Source organism: Clupea harengus, chromosome 3 (genome assembly GCF_900700415.2).
Source record: "Clupea harengus chromosome 3, Ch_v2.0.2, whole genome shotgun sequence".
Classification (NCBI taxonomy): domain Eukaryota; kingdom Metazoa; phylum Chordata; class Actinopteri; order Clupeiformes; family Clupeidae; genus Clupea; species Clupea harengus.
The window spans coordinates 14709946-14729945 of NC_045154.1; the positions used below are offsets into that span (position 1 = coordinate 14709946).

At 50.5% G+C, this 20000-nt stretch overlaps 1 protein-coding gene across 1 annotated transcript in view; it reads left to right on the top strand.

Moving 5' to 3' along the window:
• Positions 1–20000, top strand: part of shank3a (SH3 and multiple ankyrin repeat domains 3a) — a 301875-nt gene that overhangs the window by 199769 nt on the left and 82106 nt on the right. The window contains exon 12 of the mRNA XM_042703868.1: positions 14906–15087. Within this exon, the coding sequence (XP_042559802.1) occupies positions 14906–15087 (182 nt within the window). The remainder of the gene's footprint in view (positions 1–14905; positions 15088–20000) is intronic.

The window sequence follows — 20000 nt, forward strand, 5'->3', positions numbered from 1 at the left end:
CACTGTTAGCGGTTAGCCGGTGAGCTTCCCTTAACACTGTTAGCTGTTGTGCTTCATTTATCCACAGTGCTGTGCTACTGCGCTGATAAACTCCACTCTTCCCAGCAGCCCCTGGGCAGCTAAGGGCTGTTCACTCTCCCTCTATCCTCAAATCCACATCAAAGAGCTACAAAGTGGTAGGCCTACCAGCGCAGCGAAATCTGCCCTGGCTGTCCCTACTCCCCATGTCCCTATTCTCACAGGCTGACTGTCCGTTTTTTCTCTTCTTTTCTGAATATCTCTCACTCTCTCCCCCTTCTCTTTGTCATCTATCTCTCCCTCTCTCTTACCATCAATCATTTTCTGATAATCCATATTCTTTTTCATTCCTCTCTCCTCTGTGTCTCTCCTCCTCTCACTTACCCTTTCCTCCCTTTCTTCCATGTTATATTTTTCTCCTCTCCTCTACTTTCTCTCTATCCCTCTCTCTCTCTCTCTCTCTCTCTCTCTCTCTCTCTCTCTCTGCCCTGCCTCTGTCCCCTGCTCTGCCAGGGCTTTTTTCTGCCATTTGCATCTCTTAGGAGGGAGGGCAGGGCATTGAGTTCACTGGGAGGCTAATGGCTGGAGGTGTGATTCAGCTGATTGTGCCTCACGCGTGCCTTCCTTCCTGTGAGGCACATTGCACACGACCCTGAGACAGTCAGGAAGAGAGTTACAGAGATTATCCAACATTCAAATGTCCCCTCTGTCATTTGGTGTCATTCACTGCCTCCTCTCTTTCTCCCCCTCTCTCTCTTTCTCCCCTCCTCTCTTCCTCCCCCCTCTTCCTCCCCCTCTCTCTTTCTCCCCCTCTTTCTTCCTCCCCCTCTCTCGTCCTCCCCCCCTCTCTTCGTCCCCCTCTCTCTTCCTCCCCCTCTCTCACTCTTTCACTCTTACTGTTCGACGTTCACACTCTGCCATTCACCATCTTTCACTCTCTCATACACATCTCTCTCTCTCTTTCTCACACTCACTCAGTCACTCACTTTCTCATACACTCTTTTTCTCTCTCTCACTCTTTCTCATATACTCTCTCTCTTTCTCACTCTCTCTCTTTCTCTCTCTACATCACTCGCTCGCTCACTGCCTCGTCCCATGTCTCCCTCCTGTGTGTCTCTCCCTCCTGTCTGTCTCTCCCCTCCTGTCTGTCTCTCCCTCCTGTCTCTCCCTCCTGTCTGTCTCTCCCTCCTGTGTGTCTCTCCCTCCTGTGTGTCTCTCCCTCCTGTCTGTCTCTCCCTCCTGTCTGTCTCCCCTCCTGTCTGTCTCTCCCTCCTGTCTCTCCCTCCTGTCTGTCTCTCCCTCCTGTGTGTCCCATGTCTCTCCCTCCTGTCTGTCTCTCCCCTCCTGTCTGTCTCTCCCTCCTGTCTCTCCCTCCTGTCTGTCTCTCCCTCCTGTGTGTCTCTCCCTCCTGTGTGTCTCTCCCTCCTGTGTGTCTCTCCCTCCTGTCTGTCTCTCCCTCCTGTCTGTCTCCCCTCCTGTCTGTCTCTCCCTCCTGTCTCTCCCTCCTGTCTGTCTCTCCCTCCTGTGTGTCCCATGTCTCTCCCTCCTGTCTGTCTCTCCCTCCTGTCTGTCTGTCCCTCCTGTGTGTCCCATGTCTCTCCCTCCTGTCTGTCTCTCCCCTCCTGTCTGTCTCTCCCTCCTGTGTGTCTCTCCCTCCTGTGTGTCTCTCCCTCCTGTGTGTCTCTCCCTCCTGTCTGTCTCTCCCTCCTGTCTGTCTCCCCTCCTGTCTGTCTCTCCCTCCTGTCTCTCCCTCCTGTCTGTCTCTCCCTCCTGTGTGTCCCATGTCTCTCCCTCCTGTGTGTCTCTCCCTCCTGTCTGTCTGTCCCTCCTGTGTGTCCCATGTCTCTCCCTCCTGTCTGTCTCTCCCTCCTGTCTGTCTCTCCCTCCTGTCTGTCTGTCCCTCCTGTGTGTCCCATGTCTCTCCCTCCTGTCTGTCTCTCCCTCCTGTCTCTCCCTCCTGTCTGTCTGTCCCTCCTGTGTGTCCCATGTCTCTCCCTCCTGTCTGTCTCTCCCTCCTGTCTGTCTCTCCCTCCTGTGTGTCCCATGTCTCTCCCTCCTGTCTGTCTCTCCCTCCTGTCTGTCTGTCCCTCCTGTGTGTGTCTCCCTCCTGTGTGTCTCCCCTGCTGTCTGTCTGTCCCATGTCTCCCCCTCTTTCAGAGTTTCAGAGTTCAGCAGTGTTTGAGGGAGTCTGCTGGGCTTTGTCCCTGTTTGTCATCAGTTTCACTCGTCCTAATTAAAGCAGTGAGAATCCAGCCGATGCGCCGATATGGCCTCTCCTTTTCCTCGCCTCCAGCTCCTTCCTCTTCTTCGCCTCTTGCTCTTTTCAATGAATGACTCGATCTACTAGTTCTTGCGGGGAAGCAACCCTGGAGGAGAAGAGAAAATGATTTATTGATGGACAGAAAAAAAGGAAATCAATTTGTTTTAGCAGAACAGGTAAATGACACGTCAGCCAGGGAGCGGAGCTCTCATTCTTACTCGGTCTAGAAGCTTCCGCACTCGATCCTGCCCTGAGTCTGAGTCTGAGTCTGTCTCAGGCTAACAGACCAGTCCCCACAGGCTCACAGACCAGTCCCCTCAGGCTCACAGACCAGTCCCCAGCACACTCACATGAGAGACTCACAGACCAGTCCCCAGCACACTCACAGACCAGCACACTCACAGACCAGCACACTCACAGACCAGCACACTCACAGACCAGTCCCCACAGGCTCACATACCAGTCCCCAGCACACTCACAGACCAGCACACTCACAGACCAGTCCCCAGCACACTCACAGACCAGCACACTCACAGACCAGCACACTCACAGACCAGTCCCCACAGGCTCACAGACCAGTCCCCAGCACACTCACAGACCAGTCCCCAGCACACTCACAGACCAGTCCCCACAGGCTCACAGACCAGTCCCCAGCACACTCACAGACCAGTCCCAGCACACTCACAGACCAGCACACTCACAGACCAGTCCCCACAGGCTCACAGACCAGTCCCCACAGGCTCACAGACCAGTCCCCTCAGATCAGTCCCCACAGGCTCACAGACCAGTCCCCAGCACACTCACAGACCAGCACACTCACAGACCAGTCCCCAGCACACTCACAGACCAGTCCCAAGCACACTCACATGAGAGAGACTCACAGACCAGTCCCCTCAGGCTCACGTGAGAGAGGGACACAGACCAGTCCCCACAGGCTCACAGACCAGTCCCCAGCACACTCACAGACCAGTCCCCAGCACACACACAGACCAGTCCCCTCAGACTCACAGACCAGTCCCCACAGGCTCACAGACCAGTCTCCAGCACACTCACAGACCAGCACACTCACAGACCAGTCCCCACAGGCTCACAGACCAGTCCCCACAGGCTCACAGACCAGTCCCCTCAGACTCACAGACCAGTCCCCACAGGCTCACAGACCAGTCCCCAGCACACTCACAGACCATTCTCCAGCACACTCACAGACCAGTCCCCTCACACTCACATGAGAGAGACTCACTGACCAGTCCCCTCAGGCTCACGTGAGAGAGGGACACAGAGGAGGGGGAGGAGGAGGAGAAGGCTGAGTTTGCAGAGAAGCATTCATCTTTTCTCTCTGATCAGAAAGAGACACTTGTGTGTAGGGATGAGAATCGAGAACCGGTTCTTTTTTAGAACCGGTTCCTAGTGAACCGATTGTTTGGAATCGTCAGCCAAATTCTTTAACGGTTCTGCTATCGGTCCTTTGTGGCGTTGCGCATGCGCGAACTTCTTTAGTTTCCTCTTTCTTCTTCAGACTGCAGCAAACATGGCAACTAGGCAGAAGCGTTCTAAAGTTTGGCTCTATTTCACACGACAAAAATGACACCTATGCCACTTGTAACCTGTGTAAAAAGTCTATTTCGTCGAAGGGAGGAAATACAACAAATATGAATAAGCATTTGAACACACAGCATGGAATTAAATTACAGGAATGTCATGTCTTCGATGCATGCAGCAGCTCAGCTAATGTCGGCGCTTCATCTCTTTCTGTCAAGGGGAACTCTTCAAAAGTGATCACAACCACTCACTGTGTGAAGCAATTTGCCTTTATTGTGTGTAGTCGATCAAGTTATCTTCTGTCCCTTCGTTTGAAGCATACATTTTAGCTCCGGCATTGGTCTCCCATCATTTCACGTTTGGATTGAAAGTCCAGTTTTGAGAAATGTTTGATCGTAACGGTGTTAATTATCGGAGGGCGTGTGTTATCAGCAAACGTTCGCGTTTTCGTGTCAACCCATTATTGAACTGAGCATATCGTCTTTTAATCCATTATTAAATTTAGCAGCTACGCTAGCTTGGCTATAGAATCTTCCATTTTCAGCCCCCTACATTGAGGCAGAGGTAGTGTTTGCCTCCCCTCTTAATGTGGCTTTATGTCAGCTCAGCAAATTCAGCGATTTTGTTAGTGCCATTTGTTTCATTGTGTAAACCAGCTTTCACTATATAGATAATCTCCATTTCCATCCAATTTAGCTGATGACGTTCAGAGTCAGACCGGTTCAGAGGCTGGTAGTCTGTCTGGGTCACAGGCTACAGCTAGCACATCATGTACACCTCTAGCCCATCCTTTCTTCGAGGCAGGGAAAAATAAAATTACCGAGGAGAGGATCAACGAATGTCACCGAGCAGTGACTAAGTTTGTGGTGAAAGGTTTGCACCCTTTTACTACGGTAGATGCCCCAGATTTTCGTTAGGTTAATTTCTAGGAACATGTTTAAATTAAACAGAATACATTTTATTTAAGTTATGTAAGTTTTATTTTAAGTTCAAGAGGAATATGTATAAATGTTTTTGGTTATTTCAATTTTTTTGAATGTGTATATACATACTGTATATGGTGTGTGCAGCATTATAGAAAATTATATAAAAGAAAATTAATGTAAATAAACCCGTTTGTGCTCTTTTTTCACCCCTTGCCCAATAAGAATCGATAAAAGAATCGATAAGGAATCGAATCGATAAGCAGGAATCGATAAGGCATCGGAATCGTTAAAATCTTATCAATTCTCATCCCTACTTGTGTATGTCTCTGATCAGAAAGAGAGAGATTAAGAGACACTTGTATCCAAGGCGACCTACAGCACAGTGTGGCATCTCCCTGGACATCCATCCCATAATGCTGGTGTTGGCAGCACCTCGCACAGACCTCAGGAGGTACAGGAGTGCACGTGTGTGTGTGTGTGTGTGGTGTGTGTGTGTGTGTGTGTGTGTGAAGGTTGACCTGGGTGTGAGAGACTAGTATGGTCCATCCACAGAGTACTGGCATCTCTCTCTCTCACACACACACACACACACACACACACACACACACACACACACACACACACAGTTAGAGAGAGTGAGTTATGTGATGTGTTTTGGCTTTTATGATGTTTGGTCGAGACAGAAAGTGACCCTGATGTCTGCAGGACACGAGTTCTCTCTCTCTCTCTCTCTCTCTCTCTCTCTCTCTCTCTCGCTCTCTTTATCACACACACACACGCGCACATATACACTCACGCACACACTCACTTACTAACACACACGCGTACACTTATACACGTTCATACATGCACACAAACTCATACACACACAAACAGACACACTCACTTATGCACACACACACACACACACACACAGCATATGGCTGAAGGCAGAGAGAACTGAAAGAGGACACTGAGACACATGGTCTCCTGTGCTGTGCTGAGACGAGACGAGACGCCTGTGTCAGCTCACACACACACACACACACACACACACACACACACACACACACACACACACAGCGCTGAGACTAGACGAGACGAGACGAGACGCCTGTGTCAGCTCACACACACACACACACACACACACACACACACACACACACACACAACGCTGAGACGAGACGAGACGAGACGCCTGTGTCAGCTCACACAAACACACACACACACAAACACACACACACACACACCACACCACACACACACGAGACGCCTGTGTCAGCTCTGCTAACGTCTGTTCAAAGCTGACAGGGAAAAATGTCACTTGTTAGATGATGCAAAACGCTGCAACATCAAAACAACATCAAAATAACTCTATACACACTATACAATCCTCTCACAGTTGTAGCTGTGTGTGTGTGTGCATGTGTGTGTGTGTATGGGAGCTCACACTGCACACTGCAGGGTGTATCACTTGAGCAGCGATACAGCACCTGATGGTGACATGTCTGGGTGTGAGACGTGTGAGAGAGATCAGCAGTGTGCAGACTAACACTGTCTGCCTGTCAGGCACAATCAAGCCACTTAACTGGAGAGAGACCGGGAGAGAGACAGACAGGGAGACAGCCCGGGAGACAGACCGGGAGAGGGAGAGAGACAGGGAGAGAGACAGACAGGGAGAGAGACAGACAGGGAGAGAGACAGACCGGGAGAGAGACAGACCGGGAGAGAGACAGACAGGGAGAGAGACAGGGAGAGAGACAGGGAGAGAGACAGGGAGAGAGACAGGGAGAGAGAGAGACAGACAGAGAGAGAGACCGGGAGCGAGACAGACAGGGAGAGAGACAGGGAGAGGGAGAGAGACAGGGAGAGATGGGGAGAGAGACAGGGAGAGAGAGGGAGAGAGACAGACCGGGAGAGAGACAGACCGGGAGAGAGACAGGGAGAGAGACAGGGAGAGGGAGAGAGACAGGGAGAGAGACAGGGAGAGAGACAGGGAGAGGGAGAGAGACAGACAGGAAGGGTGTCGTCTGTCATGTTCTGTCGGACCTGAGTTAATAGGATATAATTTATACCATATATTGAAGATTCAGTCTTAGGTTTGATCAGTCAGGATTCAGGTTTATTCCTGAAGAATGGCTGCCGACCACTGTGAAACAGAGACTTGAAGATCCATCCTCCCTCACAGGACCACCTCAGCATATCTGATTATCCCTTGAGGGATTTGCTCTTAAAAAGCTGAGTTTAGGGGTGTTACCGTCTATTCAAATAAGCCATGGGTGCAGGGCTCCTTGTGTCGACTTGGGGGGAAGGTGAGAGTCTAATATCACACCTCACTCCCCAGGTCAGCCCAAGGTATATTCACCCAGGAATGTTTACATGCTAGTTAAATCCAAATAAAAGTAACAATTATGACTAGGTATAAGATCATTGAATTATTGACTGTAGCATATTCTTATTAACTATACCGGTCCCTTCAGAGTACAGGTACATGTCGCTGGCTAACCACTACAGCTGTCACATTCATAGGCCCTTGTCTGCGTACTGTCCCCTGATCCTTGTGTGTGTGTGTGTGTGTGTGTGTGTGTGTGTGTGGATGTGTGAATGTGTGTGTGCATGTCTGTAAGGGTTTAGGTGTGTGTGTGTGTGTGTGTGTGTGTGTGTGTGTGTGTATATATGTGTATGTGTGAATGTGTGTGTGCATGCGTATGCATGTCTATCTGTGTGTGTGAGTGTGTGTGTGTAGGCTTGTTGGGGACCCTTCTGTAGTGTCAGCTAGTGAGTGTGACTAGCCTGTTTTGGAAAGTTGAAGCAGTGTGTTCAGATACAGCTAAGTCTGTTAGCATTCACAACTCATTTTAGTTGTACACAGGAAACGTTTAATTGTTGTTACATTTTTTAAAGCAATGGTGGTGGTTTGGGACTTCCCACAGCAGCCAAGACTCTCTGTCACATGCAAGTGCTCATACCGAACCACCTTAACCTTAACAACAAAGATGCCTTTGTGAGCTTTTCACTGTGGTTTTCAAGTGGGCACCTCCCTTTTTTAGTGTTTTGTTAAATTAGGCTCACAACACCTCCAGAAGGTTCTCCAGATGTGTCTCCATCCTCACGATGGGTTAGGACACCAACAGCAACAACATCAACCTTGGACAACAACAGATACACTTGAAGATACACCTGAAATATTTCATATCAGTGTCACTATACTATGGCATGCCACAGGCTATCCAGGGTAGGGTGTGTGTGTGTGTGTGTGTGTGTGTGTGTGTGTGTGTGTGTGTGTGTTATGGCATGCCACAGGCTATCTGTCACCTAAGGATCAATGAATCTCGAGTTGATCTAGGCCACCTCGCCGCAATATTAGTCAGTCGCATTTCTGAATCACAGATATTTTGCAAGTTGACGGAACGAGAATATTTTCCATTAACAAAGTGAAAATCTACCTCCGACGATGTCTTTATGTGTGCAGTCCATCGCACTGACGTCATTAGTGGAAATAACTCTCGCCGCACTTTAATGTTAACCTGGTCAACCACATCGTATCGAAACTTGGCTGGCATATGAATGCCCCTGTCCCGTCCTGATTGGTCTGCCAGGACCCTCTGGAATGCTGCTGTTGCCAAGACGTCTCGCAGCCACTTTAAAGCCGGACCCAATTCAGCACAGAGTTCCAAGAGGATAGCTAAGTACATGCCCTTTAATTCTACCATTGGCAGAGAGGATAGCTAGGTACATGCTCCCTTTAATTCTACCATTGGCAGAGAGGATAGCTAAGTACATGCCCTTTAATTCTACCTGTGTGTCAGTGGCGTGTAAATCCCTTCGAACAGTAACAGTGTCCACACATGTGGGCTCACAGACGAATCAACAGACTCGTAATGTCAGTAGCTGCGCTGCATAGCCTCAAAGTGACGCCAACTGACTCAAACCATTAGAAATGTGCGTACGCCAGTCATGAGGTTGCCGTGGATGAACACGCATTCTAATGCGTGTGTGTGTGTGTGTGTGATGAACACGCATTCTAATGCGTGTGTGTGTGTGTGTGTGTGTGTGTGTGATGAACGCGCATTCTAATGCGTGTGTGTGTGTGTGTGTGTGTGATGAACAAGCATTCTAACATTCATTTCATTCTTGATACATCTGACCATGAAAGATGCCGTTGTGCCCCACTTTTTCCCCATCTCTTCTCTCTCTTCTCTCTCTACTTTCTCTCACTCTTTCCCCCCCTCTCTCCCCTCTCCACCTTTCTTTCCACCTCACCCCTCTCTCTCCCACTTGCTTTGTCTTCCTATTTTGCCTTCTTTCCTCTCCTCCTTTATCCCATGTCTCTATCTTTGTCTCTCTTTTCTTCCTCCCCAGTCCAACTTTTCCTCACTCCTTCTCTCCTGTCTCACTCCTTCTCTCCTGTCTCACTCCTTCCTCCTGTCTCACTCCTTCTCTCCTGTCTCACTCCTTCTATCCTGTCTAACTCCTTCCTCCTGTCTCACTCCTTCTCTCCTGTCTCACTCCTTCCTCCTGTCTCACTCCTTCCCCATGTCTCACTCCTTCCTCCTGTCTCACCCCTTCTCTCCTGTCTCACTCCTTCTCTCATGTCTCACTCCTCCCTCCTGTCTCACTCCTTCCTCCTGTCTCACTCCTTCCTCCTGGCTCACCCCTTCTCTCCTGTCTCACTCCTTCTCTCCTCTCTCACTCCTTCCTCATGTCTCACTCCTTCCTCATGTCTCACTCCTTCTCTCCTGTCTCACTCCTTCCTCATGTCTCACTCCTTCCTCCTGTCTCACTCCTTCCCCATGTCTCACTCCTTCCTCCTGTCTCACCCCTTCTCTCCTGTCTCACTCCTTCTCTCCTGTCTCACTCCTCCCTCCTGTCTCACTCCTTCCTCCTGTCTCACTCCTTCCTCCTGGCTCACCCCTTCTCTCCTGTCTCACTCCTTCTCTCCTCTCTCACTCCTTCCTCATGTCTCACTCCTTCCTCATGTCTCACTCCTTCTCTCCTGTCTCACTCCTTCCTCATGTCTCACTCCTTCCTCCTGTCTCACTCCTTCCTCATGTCTCACTCCTTCTCTCCTGTCTCACTCCTTCATCCTGTCTCACTCCTTCTCTCCTCTCTCACTCCTTCATCCTGTCTCACTCCTTCTCTCCTCTCCACCTTCCCCATGTCTCACTCCTTCCTCCTGTCCTCCACTCTCCTCCACTCTTTCTTTTCCTCCTCTCCTCATCTCCCCTCTGTCTCCCTCCCTCTCTACTCCACTCCCCTTCTTTTTCTCCTCCTCTTCCTCTCTCCTCCCTTGTCCCACCGCCCCTCCCCTCTCTCTGCTCTCCTCCCCTCTCCTCTCCTCTCCTCTCCTTCCCTCTCCTCTCCTCTCCTTCTCTCCTCTCCTTCCCTCTCTGCCTCTCTCCTGCATTAGCATGCTGCAGCCATGCCAGCTCTAGTATCCCTGCAGTAATTGGAAAGCCGTCACCGAGCCCAATGTTTGGAGAGAGGGAGCGTGAGTGTGTGTGTGTGTGTGTGTGTGTGTGTGTGTGTGTTTGTGTGTGTGTGTGACAGAGAGGGAGAGGGAGGGAGAGAGAGAGAGAGAGAGAGAGAGAGGGAGGGAGGGAGGGAGGGAGAGAGAGAGAGAGAGAGAGAGTGAGAGGGAGCGTGTGTGTGTTAGAGAGAGAGAGAGAGATTGTAAGGGAAAGAAGAGGTTGAATGAGAAAGCGTGAAGTGAAGGAGAAAACGGGACAGATAGAGAGAGCAAGGTAAAAGAGAGGGAAAGAGAGAGAAAAGGGAGAGAAGGAAAGAGAAAGAAAGAGAGAGAGACAGGGGGAGTGGCTCGGGGTGTTTTCTGATTGATCTACTGCTGAAGGAGGGGCTAGCCCTTCTGAATCACCACCGGAGAAAAAAACATGAACAGCTTTTAAACTACAATGCTGCAGCCCGACCACATCCCCTCTGAAGCAGCACACAGCAGCACACAGCAGCCCAAACACATCCCCTCTGAAGCAGCACACAGCAGCACACAGCAGCCCGACCACATCCCCTCTGAAGCAGCCCGACCACATCCCCTCTGAAGCAGCACACAGCAGCACACAGCAGCCCGACCACATCCCCTCTGAAGCAGCACACAGCAGCACACAGCAGCCCGACCACATCCCCTCTGAAGCAGCACACAGCAGCACAGCCTGGGCATGTCTAAAACAGACTGGGCATGTCTAAAACAGACTGGGCATATCTTGACACATGGGCGGCGCTATAGCGCTCGAGGGGGGGCTGTGAAACTTGGTGGAAAGAATCAGGACACTGTCCCCAATCAACAAACAAACACACCCACCCACACACACACACACACACACACACACACACACACTGTCCCCAATCAACAAACACACACACCCACACACACACTGTCCCCAATCATTTTGCCAAACGCCACCACTTTTTATCATACAGTTCTAGTGGCTGCCTTAAAGACCATAGCCGGCTTACCTACTTGCTTCTTACCTACACACACACACACACACACACACACACACACACACACACACACACACACACACACACACACACACACAGCCATGGTGCATCTTATGTATTAGCACTTAGAGGATTCTGCTTCTTACCTACGTCTTAAATGTGTGGATTTGAGTTCAGTATTTAATACAGTTCAGCCACACCCGTTCGTTAGGAAGCTAGATGAAGCGCTCAGTGTTAATGGTGTTCTTCCTGCACCCCCAGACTTGAACACAGGGTGCCCCCCAGGGGTGTGTTCCTTCACCTGTGTTAAGACTTGAACACAGGGTGCCCCCCAGGGGTGTGTTCCTTCACCTGTGTTAGTCTTCCCCCAGGGGTGTGTTCGTTGACCTGTGTTAATCTTTTGAGCTTAACACTAATGAGTGTCGAAGCTGCGACCCTCAGAACTGCATCATTAAATTCTCAGACGATACATTTCAGAGTATCACTAACAAATACAAAAGATTTATAGCGTAGTGTGATGATAGCCACCAGATCACGGTGTTGATCAGACGTTTCTGGTGGTCTTTCATCGGGTGGCCTTTGAGTGCCTAATTAGATACGGCACCACACCTTGGTTTGGTGACATCTCTGTGTGACTGAAGTCCAAACCAGTCTGACTCATGCAGACTGCATGGAAGGGAATCGGTGCAAGACAGCGTCCATCCCTGCAGTCTGCCTACAGACAGGATGTGCAAGCCAACAGCATAATGACCAGCTCATCTCCTGTAGCACGCACTGAGAACCAGCTACCGCCATCAGGGAGGAGGGTTCAAATACCACACTGTCGTTTTAATAGATTTTAAAACTCTTGTATCCCTGATAAAACTGGCATGAAATGGCGGCATATGGGTAGGGATGGGATCGACATGGAAGCCAACAGCTTTATTTTTACTTATTTATTGGTGATTGACGAATTGTCCAGTTCTAGCGCCTCTCTGTACTTTTCCTTCGTTGTAGGTTTTTATCTATTTCTTCTTCTACTCTAATTCTATTCTACTCTACTCTAATTCTATTCTATTCTACTGCTTCTATTCCATTTCTAACTCTCGGGATATGTGTATGAGCGTTATGTATGGAAATCACATGGCAGTATGGTTGGTTTTGGTGGATTAGATCTGCTTTAAGGTGCTGCTGCAGTTAGACGGCGCTACCGCTGCCGCTAACCTACCACTTCTGCTAACCTACCACTTCTGCTAACCTACCGCTTCTGCTAACCTAGAGGTGACCGTTGCAGCTAACCTACCGCTTCTGCTAACCTACCGCTTCTGCTAACCTAGAGGTGACCGCTGCAACTAACCTACCGCTGCCGCTAACCTACTGCTGCCGCTGCTGCTAACCTAGAGGTGACCGATGCCGCTAACCTACCGCTGCCGCTAACCTACTGCTGCCGCTGCTGCTAACCTATAGGTGACCGATGCCGCTAACCTACCGTTGCTGCTAACCTACCGCTACCGCTGCCGCTAACCTACCCCTGCCGCTAACCTAGTGGTGACCGCTGCATAACTGCTGCTGCTGCAGCTGCTGCTAAGGAACACAGCGGAATCATAAGGCCATGAGCGCAAAGAACCCCTCTTGCCCTAACAGATCTACACATGCAGCGCTGGGGAGGACCTTTCATAACAGATCTAGAGATGTGGTGATGGGGAGGACCTTTCATAGTGCAGAACAGCACATGTGGTGATGGGGAGGACCTTTGACCTTTCATAACAGAACAGCTGCATGTGGCGCATATGACCTATGACCTTTCATAGTGCAGAACAGCACATGTGGTGCTGGGGAGGACCTTTCATAACAGAACCACACATGTGGTGATGGGGAGGACCTTTGACCTTTCATAGTGCAGAACAGCTGCATGGCATCTACCTTAGCAGGAGTGAGTTTAAACCAAGTTGGGGGGGGTAAGAAGCTGATTGGATCAGACACTGGGAGGCCAGTCAGCAGCACCACACAGAGTTTCCTGACTCAACTGAATAATTCATCATTTATTTATCGTTATTAAGTATTTAAGTATTTAAGTGTGTGTTGTTCTTGTACTGTAGGTTTTGAAACATATGTTCTTAGGTCTGTTTCTTGTGGTATGGTCTTCTGTTCTTTATGGATGCAGCATGAATGGAAACTCAAGCCAAATTTCATATATTATTGGACAATTATATCTCTCTCTCCTTTTTCTCTCTCTCTCCCCTTCCTCTCTTCGTCCCTCCCTCTCTCTCTCTCTCTCTCTCTCTCTCTCTCACAGCCAAATGTGGACACACAAATACATGCACATAAACAGGAAGTAAACAAGTTCACCGTCCATTAAGTTATAGTCATATCCTTCCAGTAGACTTCAATATCTGTGGTCTGTGTGTGTGTGTGTGTGTGTGTGTGTGTGCGCACTGATCGAGAAGACAGGAGAGGGAGCATCCGATGGCTGAATGGTGTGCAGCTTTGTGTGTGTGTGTGTGTGTGTGTGTGTGATGAATGGGAGAGTGGCGAAGCTGCAGCCTCTGAGATGAATGAGACGGACGTGGAGCAGCAGCTAGTCAGTCTGCAGCAGCATTAACATTCAACACACTGGAAGAGAAGGATGGAGAGAGAGAGAGAGAGGGAGGGATGGAGAGAGGGAGACCAGAGAAGAGATAGGGCGAGAAAAGGAAGAGAAAAAGAGAGAGAGAGCAAAAGAGAGCAAGATAGATTGTGGGGAGAGAGGGAGAGAGCGAAAAGGAACGAAAGGAGCGAGAGTGGGAGAGAGGGAAGGAGGGAGGGAGGGGAGGTGGGGGAAACAGTGGGAGGAGCCGAACTGGTGTGTATGTGTGTTCGGGTGTGTGTGTGTGTGTTGTAGCGTTCGGTAAGAAGAGGTGTGTCCGGGAGGCGACACGTTCCTCCTGCCAGCACATACATTCTGTACGCCGCGCACACACACACACACACACACACACTCACACACCGAGCCCTGCCAGCTGCAGGGTTGTCGTCGGCAACGGTCGGCGCGAGTGATAGAATGTGCAGCGTGGGGCTGGAGAGGGCGAGAAGAGAGAGCAGAGCGGGAGCACAGCAGCACAGCTGGGATTGTGTGTGTGTGTGTGTGTGTGTGTGTGTGTGTGTGTGCGCGCGCATGTGTGTGTGACGGAGGGAGAGAGCCAGAGCGCGAGCGCGAGACGCGGGCAGATGAGAAGACGGGACGCCTGCATCCAGCAGCGATCCGCCCGGCAACGCCGTCGCTAAGCGGGAAACGGCACGGGCCGCGGGGGGAGGGAGGGGGGAGAAGGGGGTGTGTGAGTGTGTGTCACAGGAAGAGTGCGAGTGTGTGTGTGTGAGAGTGAGTGTGAGAGTGTGTGCGTTTAAAGCGAGAGGGAGGGAGAACAAGGCAAAAAGGAGGAGAGAGAGACAGAGAGAGAGAGAGAGAGAGAGAGAGAGGAAGAGAGAAAGAGAGGAAGAGAAAGAGAAAGAGAGAAGTGACCTACCTGCACATGAGGGTCCTGTCAGGTCGTGAGCGCTGAAGAAGAGTCGCCTGCGAGCGAGCGTGCGTGCGTGCGTGCTTATGTGTGTGTGACGCGCAAGCGTGTGTGTGAGCGTGTTCACACACCCCTCGCTGGCCGTCTCTCTGAATCAGAAGAAAAACGCCGGTTGAGACCATGTCAGTGACCACCGGCTTCAGCTGCCAGCTCCCGGGGATCACCACGGTAACCTACGTTTTTGTTTACAGCCCTGGGACGGTCCAGCGGGACCCCAGCCCGCCTCCCCCGGTCCCCGTCGCCCTGGCGGGGGCCCGGGGCCCCAAACGGAAACTTTACAGCGCCGTGCCGGGCCGCACCTTCATCGTGGTGAAGCCGTATGCGCCGCAGGGGGAGGGCGAGATCCAGCTGAACCGCGGCGAGAGAGTCAAAGGTAAGACCCGCCCCCCCCCCCCCCCCCCGCACACCACACACACTTCACAGACAGCTGTCCGTTACGCCCCAGCAGCTCTGTGATTGGAGGATCTGCTGGGACAGGGGGCTGCCAGTCCTGCATCAGAGAGTGTGAGTGTGTGTGTGTGTGTGTGTGTGTGTGTGTGTGTGTCATGCCTTTAGGATAGGAGCAGGGTCTCTCTTATATCCCTAATATCTGCACTATAAGACCGACTGCAGGTGGATTCAGATGTCTGTGTGTGTGTGTGTGTGTGTCTTATTACTTCACATTCAATCATGCAGTGCTATGTAAATGTTATGTTAGAGTTCATGTCAGGACTGTTGCCTGTCCTGCACATCTTATGTGGTTGAAGACTGTGAGCTTGTGCTATGTGCCTGGACAGCATGTGGATAGATCCCATTAGTGGTGTATTGTGAAGCTGACCAGCGTGTTTAGAGTTAGATTTGAAGTGTGTAGTGTGTAGTGTGTAGTGTGTAGTGTGTAGTGTGTAGTGTGTAGTGTGTAGTGTTTAGTGTTGAGTGTTTAGTGTTGAGTGTATAGTGTGTAGTGTTTAGTGTGTATAGTGTGTAGTGTTTAGTGTGTAGTGTGTTGTATGAAGTGCTTGGTGAGTGTGGATTATTTTTCACAACACGTGTGTGTATCCCAACACTAACGATATTATTTTTAACACTCGTGTGTATCCCAACACTAACACTATTGTTATTATTAACACTCGTGTGTATCCCAACACTAACACTATTGTTATTATTAACACGTGTGTGTATCCCAACACTAACACTATTGTTATTATTAAGACGTGTGTGTATCCCAACACTAACACTATTGTTATTATTAAGACGTGTGTGTATCCCAACACTAACACTATTGTTATTATTAAGACGTGTGTGTATCGCAACACTAACGCTGCTGAGCTGTGAGTGTTAATACTTCATTAACACTTGGCTCGTTATGACTAGTGAGTTATATGTGTCCCCTCCATGTGTTCATAAGTATCTTAGTATTGACCTTTCTGACAGTTTCCTGTTCCAGCACAACTCAGTCAGTCTTCTGTTAACACTGATGAGTGTTATGACATTATTATGACTGATCGTGGTGACGTAGTGCAGTCTTATGACACTGAGCTATGTCTGATGTATTATGACTGATCTTGGTGACGTAGTGCAGAGCTATGTCTGATGTATTATGACTGAGGACTACGGCTTAGTTTAATATGTAAGCTCTGCTAAGCTAGGCAAGTGTGAATGAATTAGAGGGTGAACAATGCTGGCTAATTTGTCATGTGAGGTATGGACTGCCCTGCATTTTAATGGAGGCTGTCAGACGTCTGTGTGATTAGAACTGGTTAGTGGAATATAGAGAGCAGACGCTAAGTGTGAAGCCAAGAAGCACTTATTGTACATATATAGCATGACTGGGTCATTGAGCTAGTATCTCATATGCGGATGCTTAAGTGTTGTCCTGTATGTAAATCAGTGCTATATGATGTAGTGACTATTTGATGTAGTCCATAGTTATTTAGGATTATACTGAATAATTTATCTGGGTTACCTTTGTGGAAAACACTTTAGTTGTATATGTCAATCAATCCCATCTCCCTGCTCTTCAGGAGTAACCCATAGCAACCCGTAGATGAGAAGAGTGTTAGCATTAGAAAGGTGCCTTTAGCATCATAACGGTGTGTTAGCGTCAGAGAGGTGTGTTAGCGTAGCATCAGAGAGGTGAGTTAGCGTCAGAGGGGTGTGTTAGCGTAGCATCAGAGAGGTGAGTTAGTGTCAGAGAGGTGTGTTAGCATCAGAGAGGTGTGTTAGCATCATAGAGGTGTGTTAGCATCAGAGAGGTGAGTTAGCATCAGAGAGGTGCGTTAGCGTCAGAGAGGTGTGTTAGCATCAGAGAGGTGAGTTAGCGTCAGAGAGGTGAGTTAGCATCAGAGAGGTGTGTTAGCATCAGAGAGGTGAGTTAGCGTCAGAGAGGTGTGTTAGCGTAGCGTCAGAGAGGTGTGTTAGCATCAGAGAGGTGTGTTAGCACAGAGAGGTGAGTTAGCGTCAGAGAGGTGTGTGTTAGCGTCAGGGATGTGAGTTAGCATCAGAGAGGTGAGTTAGCGTCAGAGAGGTGTGTTAGCATCAGAGAGGTGTGTTAGCACAGAGAGGTGAGTTAGCGTCAGAGAGGTGTGTGTTAGCGTCAGGGATGTGAGTTAGCATCAGAGAGGTGAGTTAGCGTCAGAGAGGTGTGTTAGCATCAGAGAGGTGTGTTAGCGACAGAGAGGTGAGTTAGCATCAGAGGGGTGTGTTAGCGTCAGAGGGGTGTGTTAGCGTAGCATCAGAGAGGTGTTAGCATCAGAGAGGTGCGTTAGCATCAGAGAGGTGTGTTAGCGTCAGAGGGGTGTGTTAGCGTCAGAGAGGTGTGTTGGCGTCAGAGAGGTGTGTTAGCGTCAGAGGGGTGTGTTGGCGTCAGAGAGGTGTGTTGGCGTCAGAGAGGTGAGTTAGCATCAGAGGTGTGAGTTAGCGTCAGAGGTGTGTGTTAGCACTAGCGCAGCATGCTGGCGTCAGGGTAGCGTGTCCTGAGCTGGAGCCCGTGCTTCAGCTGTCTCTCCCAGGCCCCCGGAGTCAGGAGTTAGTGCCGTTGGCAGCACTCAGGGGCAGACACCCCCCGGCCCAACAGCCTGTGATATACGGCAGCGAGCCTCTCATCAGGGCCGGCTGGGTGGACGCAGTATATCAAACAACCTGGTCACATCGCGCTTGACCATGCGGACAGATCGGACAGGCGGAGAGGGTGCTTCTGTCGGGGAGCGCCCTTGAGCAAGCCTATTTGTCAGGGTCAGAGATCTGAAGTTGCTTGGAAACGAGTGCAAGTCTGCGCCCGCCAATGTCACGGCTGTCCCCCCCCCCCCCCCCCCCCCCGTAAAATGACAATATTTCATGATAGATTGCATCCGGGAGGGGAGAAAAAAAGGCGCAAAAATTTAAATCTGATTTATATGCAACCTTTAGGACATACATCCCCATCGACACACTGGGAGGAATAGCAATGAGCTCCGCCATGGTTATTCATAGGTGCTGATGCATAGTCATGGCCTTGCAGCGTCGCGGAGGCACCATGCCCGCCCGTGACGTGGCCTCTGCCACCCCCACCCCCACCCCCACACACACACCCCACACACACACACACCACACACAACACACACACACACACACACACCCCCCCCCCACACACACACACACACACACACACACACACTCCCACCTCCCCCCCCTCCCCCAGGCCCCTTCTGGTGGGACACAGGTCCGACCTCCAGACCCTCCCCATCCAAGGGCATGGGTCTGTGTTCAGCTTTGGAGAGGTGTGGAACTCTTTAAGATGCAGATGAAACTCTGACGCCTGAGACGGCTAATTTAAGGAGGCGCAGCTCACCTCCACTTACCCCCTGAAGAGTGCTGAACTTGAAGCATTCAGGTGTTGAAGCAGCAGCCCTGACATGAAGGTCTGAAGCCACACACACCATCATCATCAACGCTCTTCACTCTGACCTGAGCCTCCAGGTCCAGTTCACAGGTGTGTGTGGTGACAGGTGACAGGTGTGTGTGGTAACAGGTGTGTGTGTGTGTGTGTGGTAACAGGTGACAGGTGTGTGTGGTAACAGGTGTGTGTGGTAACAGGTGACAGGGGTGTGTGGTAACAGGTGTGTGTGGTAACAGGTGACGTGTGTGTGTGGTAACAGGTGTGTGTGGTAACAGGTGACAGGTGTGTGTGGTAACAGGTGTGTGTGGTAACAGGTGACAGGTGTGTGTGGTGACAGGTGACAGGTGTGTGTGGTGCTGCCACTGCTGTTGTGAGTGTGTGTGTGTGTTTGGCCATGGCTGTTGGCTTTGACTCGGCCCATTGTGGACTGTTGCACTGATTTGTGTGCATTTCCACTACGGGCTAAAACCCCGGTGTCTGGGGGAAAGCCTCCGTCTCTTTCTCATCCCTGAAGCTGGACCGGAGCCGTGGCCCAAACCACCTGAATTCGGTCCTGGAGTGGGTCGGCGCTGTATCAGGGCTGAACTATTGGACGTTGTGTGTGGTGTGAGACCGTTGCTAAGCACTGTTTAGACGCGTCTGGCGTTGATGCTGTCTGTTTGGGAACGTCCCCGATATTCCACGTCCTAATGGAGACAGAACACTGAGGCTAGTCACCAGAGCCTCGGGGGCCAACAGTGTTCCATCAGCAGAGAGATGGTAAAGGACCTGGCATTCATGGACATCAGCTCTGGACACAACAGGCCAATCAGACAGAGAGAGGGGTGGAGAGGGACGTAGAGGGGTGGAGAGAGGAGAGGGGTGGAGAGAAGAGAGGAGAGGGGGTGGAGAGAGGTGGAGAGAGGGACGCAGAGGGGTGGAGAGGGGAGGGGAGAGGGGTGGAGAGAGGAGAGGGGTGGAGAGAGGGATGGAGAGTGGTGGAGAGGGACGTAGAGCGTTGGAGAGGGGTGGAGAGAGGGACATAGAGGGGTGGAGAGAGGGGTGGAGAGAGGAGAGGACCAGAGCGCTCCTGGTCTAACGTTAAGGCCTTTACACCACTCACGTGTGATGACCTCAGATGACACACACACACACACACACACAGAGAGAGACACACACACACACAGAGAGACACACAAACACACACACACACACAGAGAGAGAGACACACACACACAGAAAGACACACACACACACACACACAAACACACACACACACACACACACACAAACACACACACACACACACACACCCACAAACACACACACACACACACAAATGATGAAGCTTCAGTTCTCCATCCATGCTCACGTACACAAACACTCTCTCTCTCACACACACACACACACACACACACACAAACACACACCTTTAAAAGCCTGTATCCAAGACA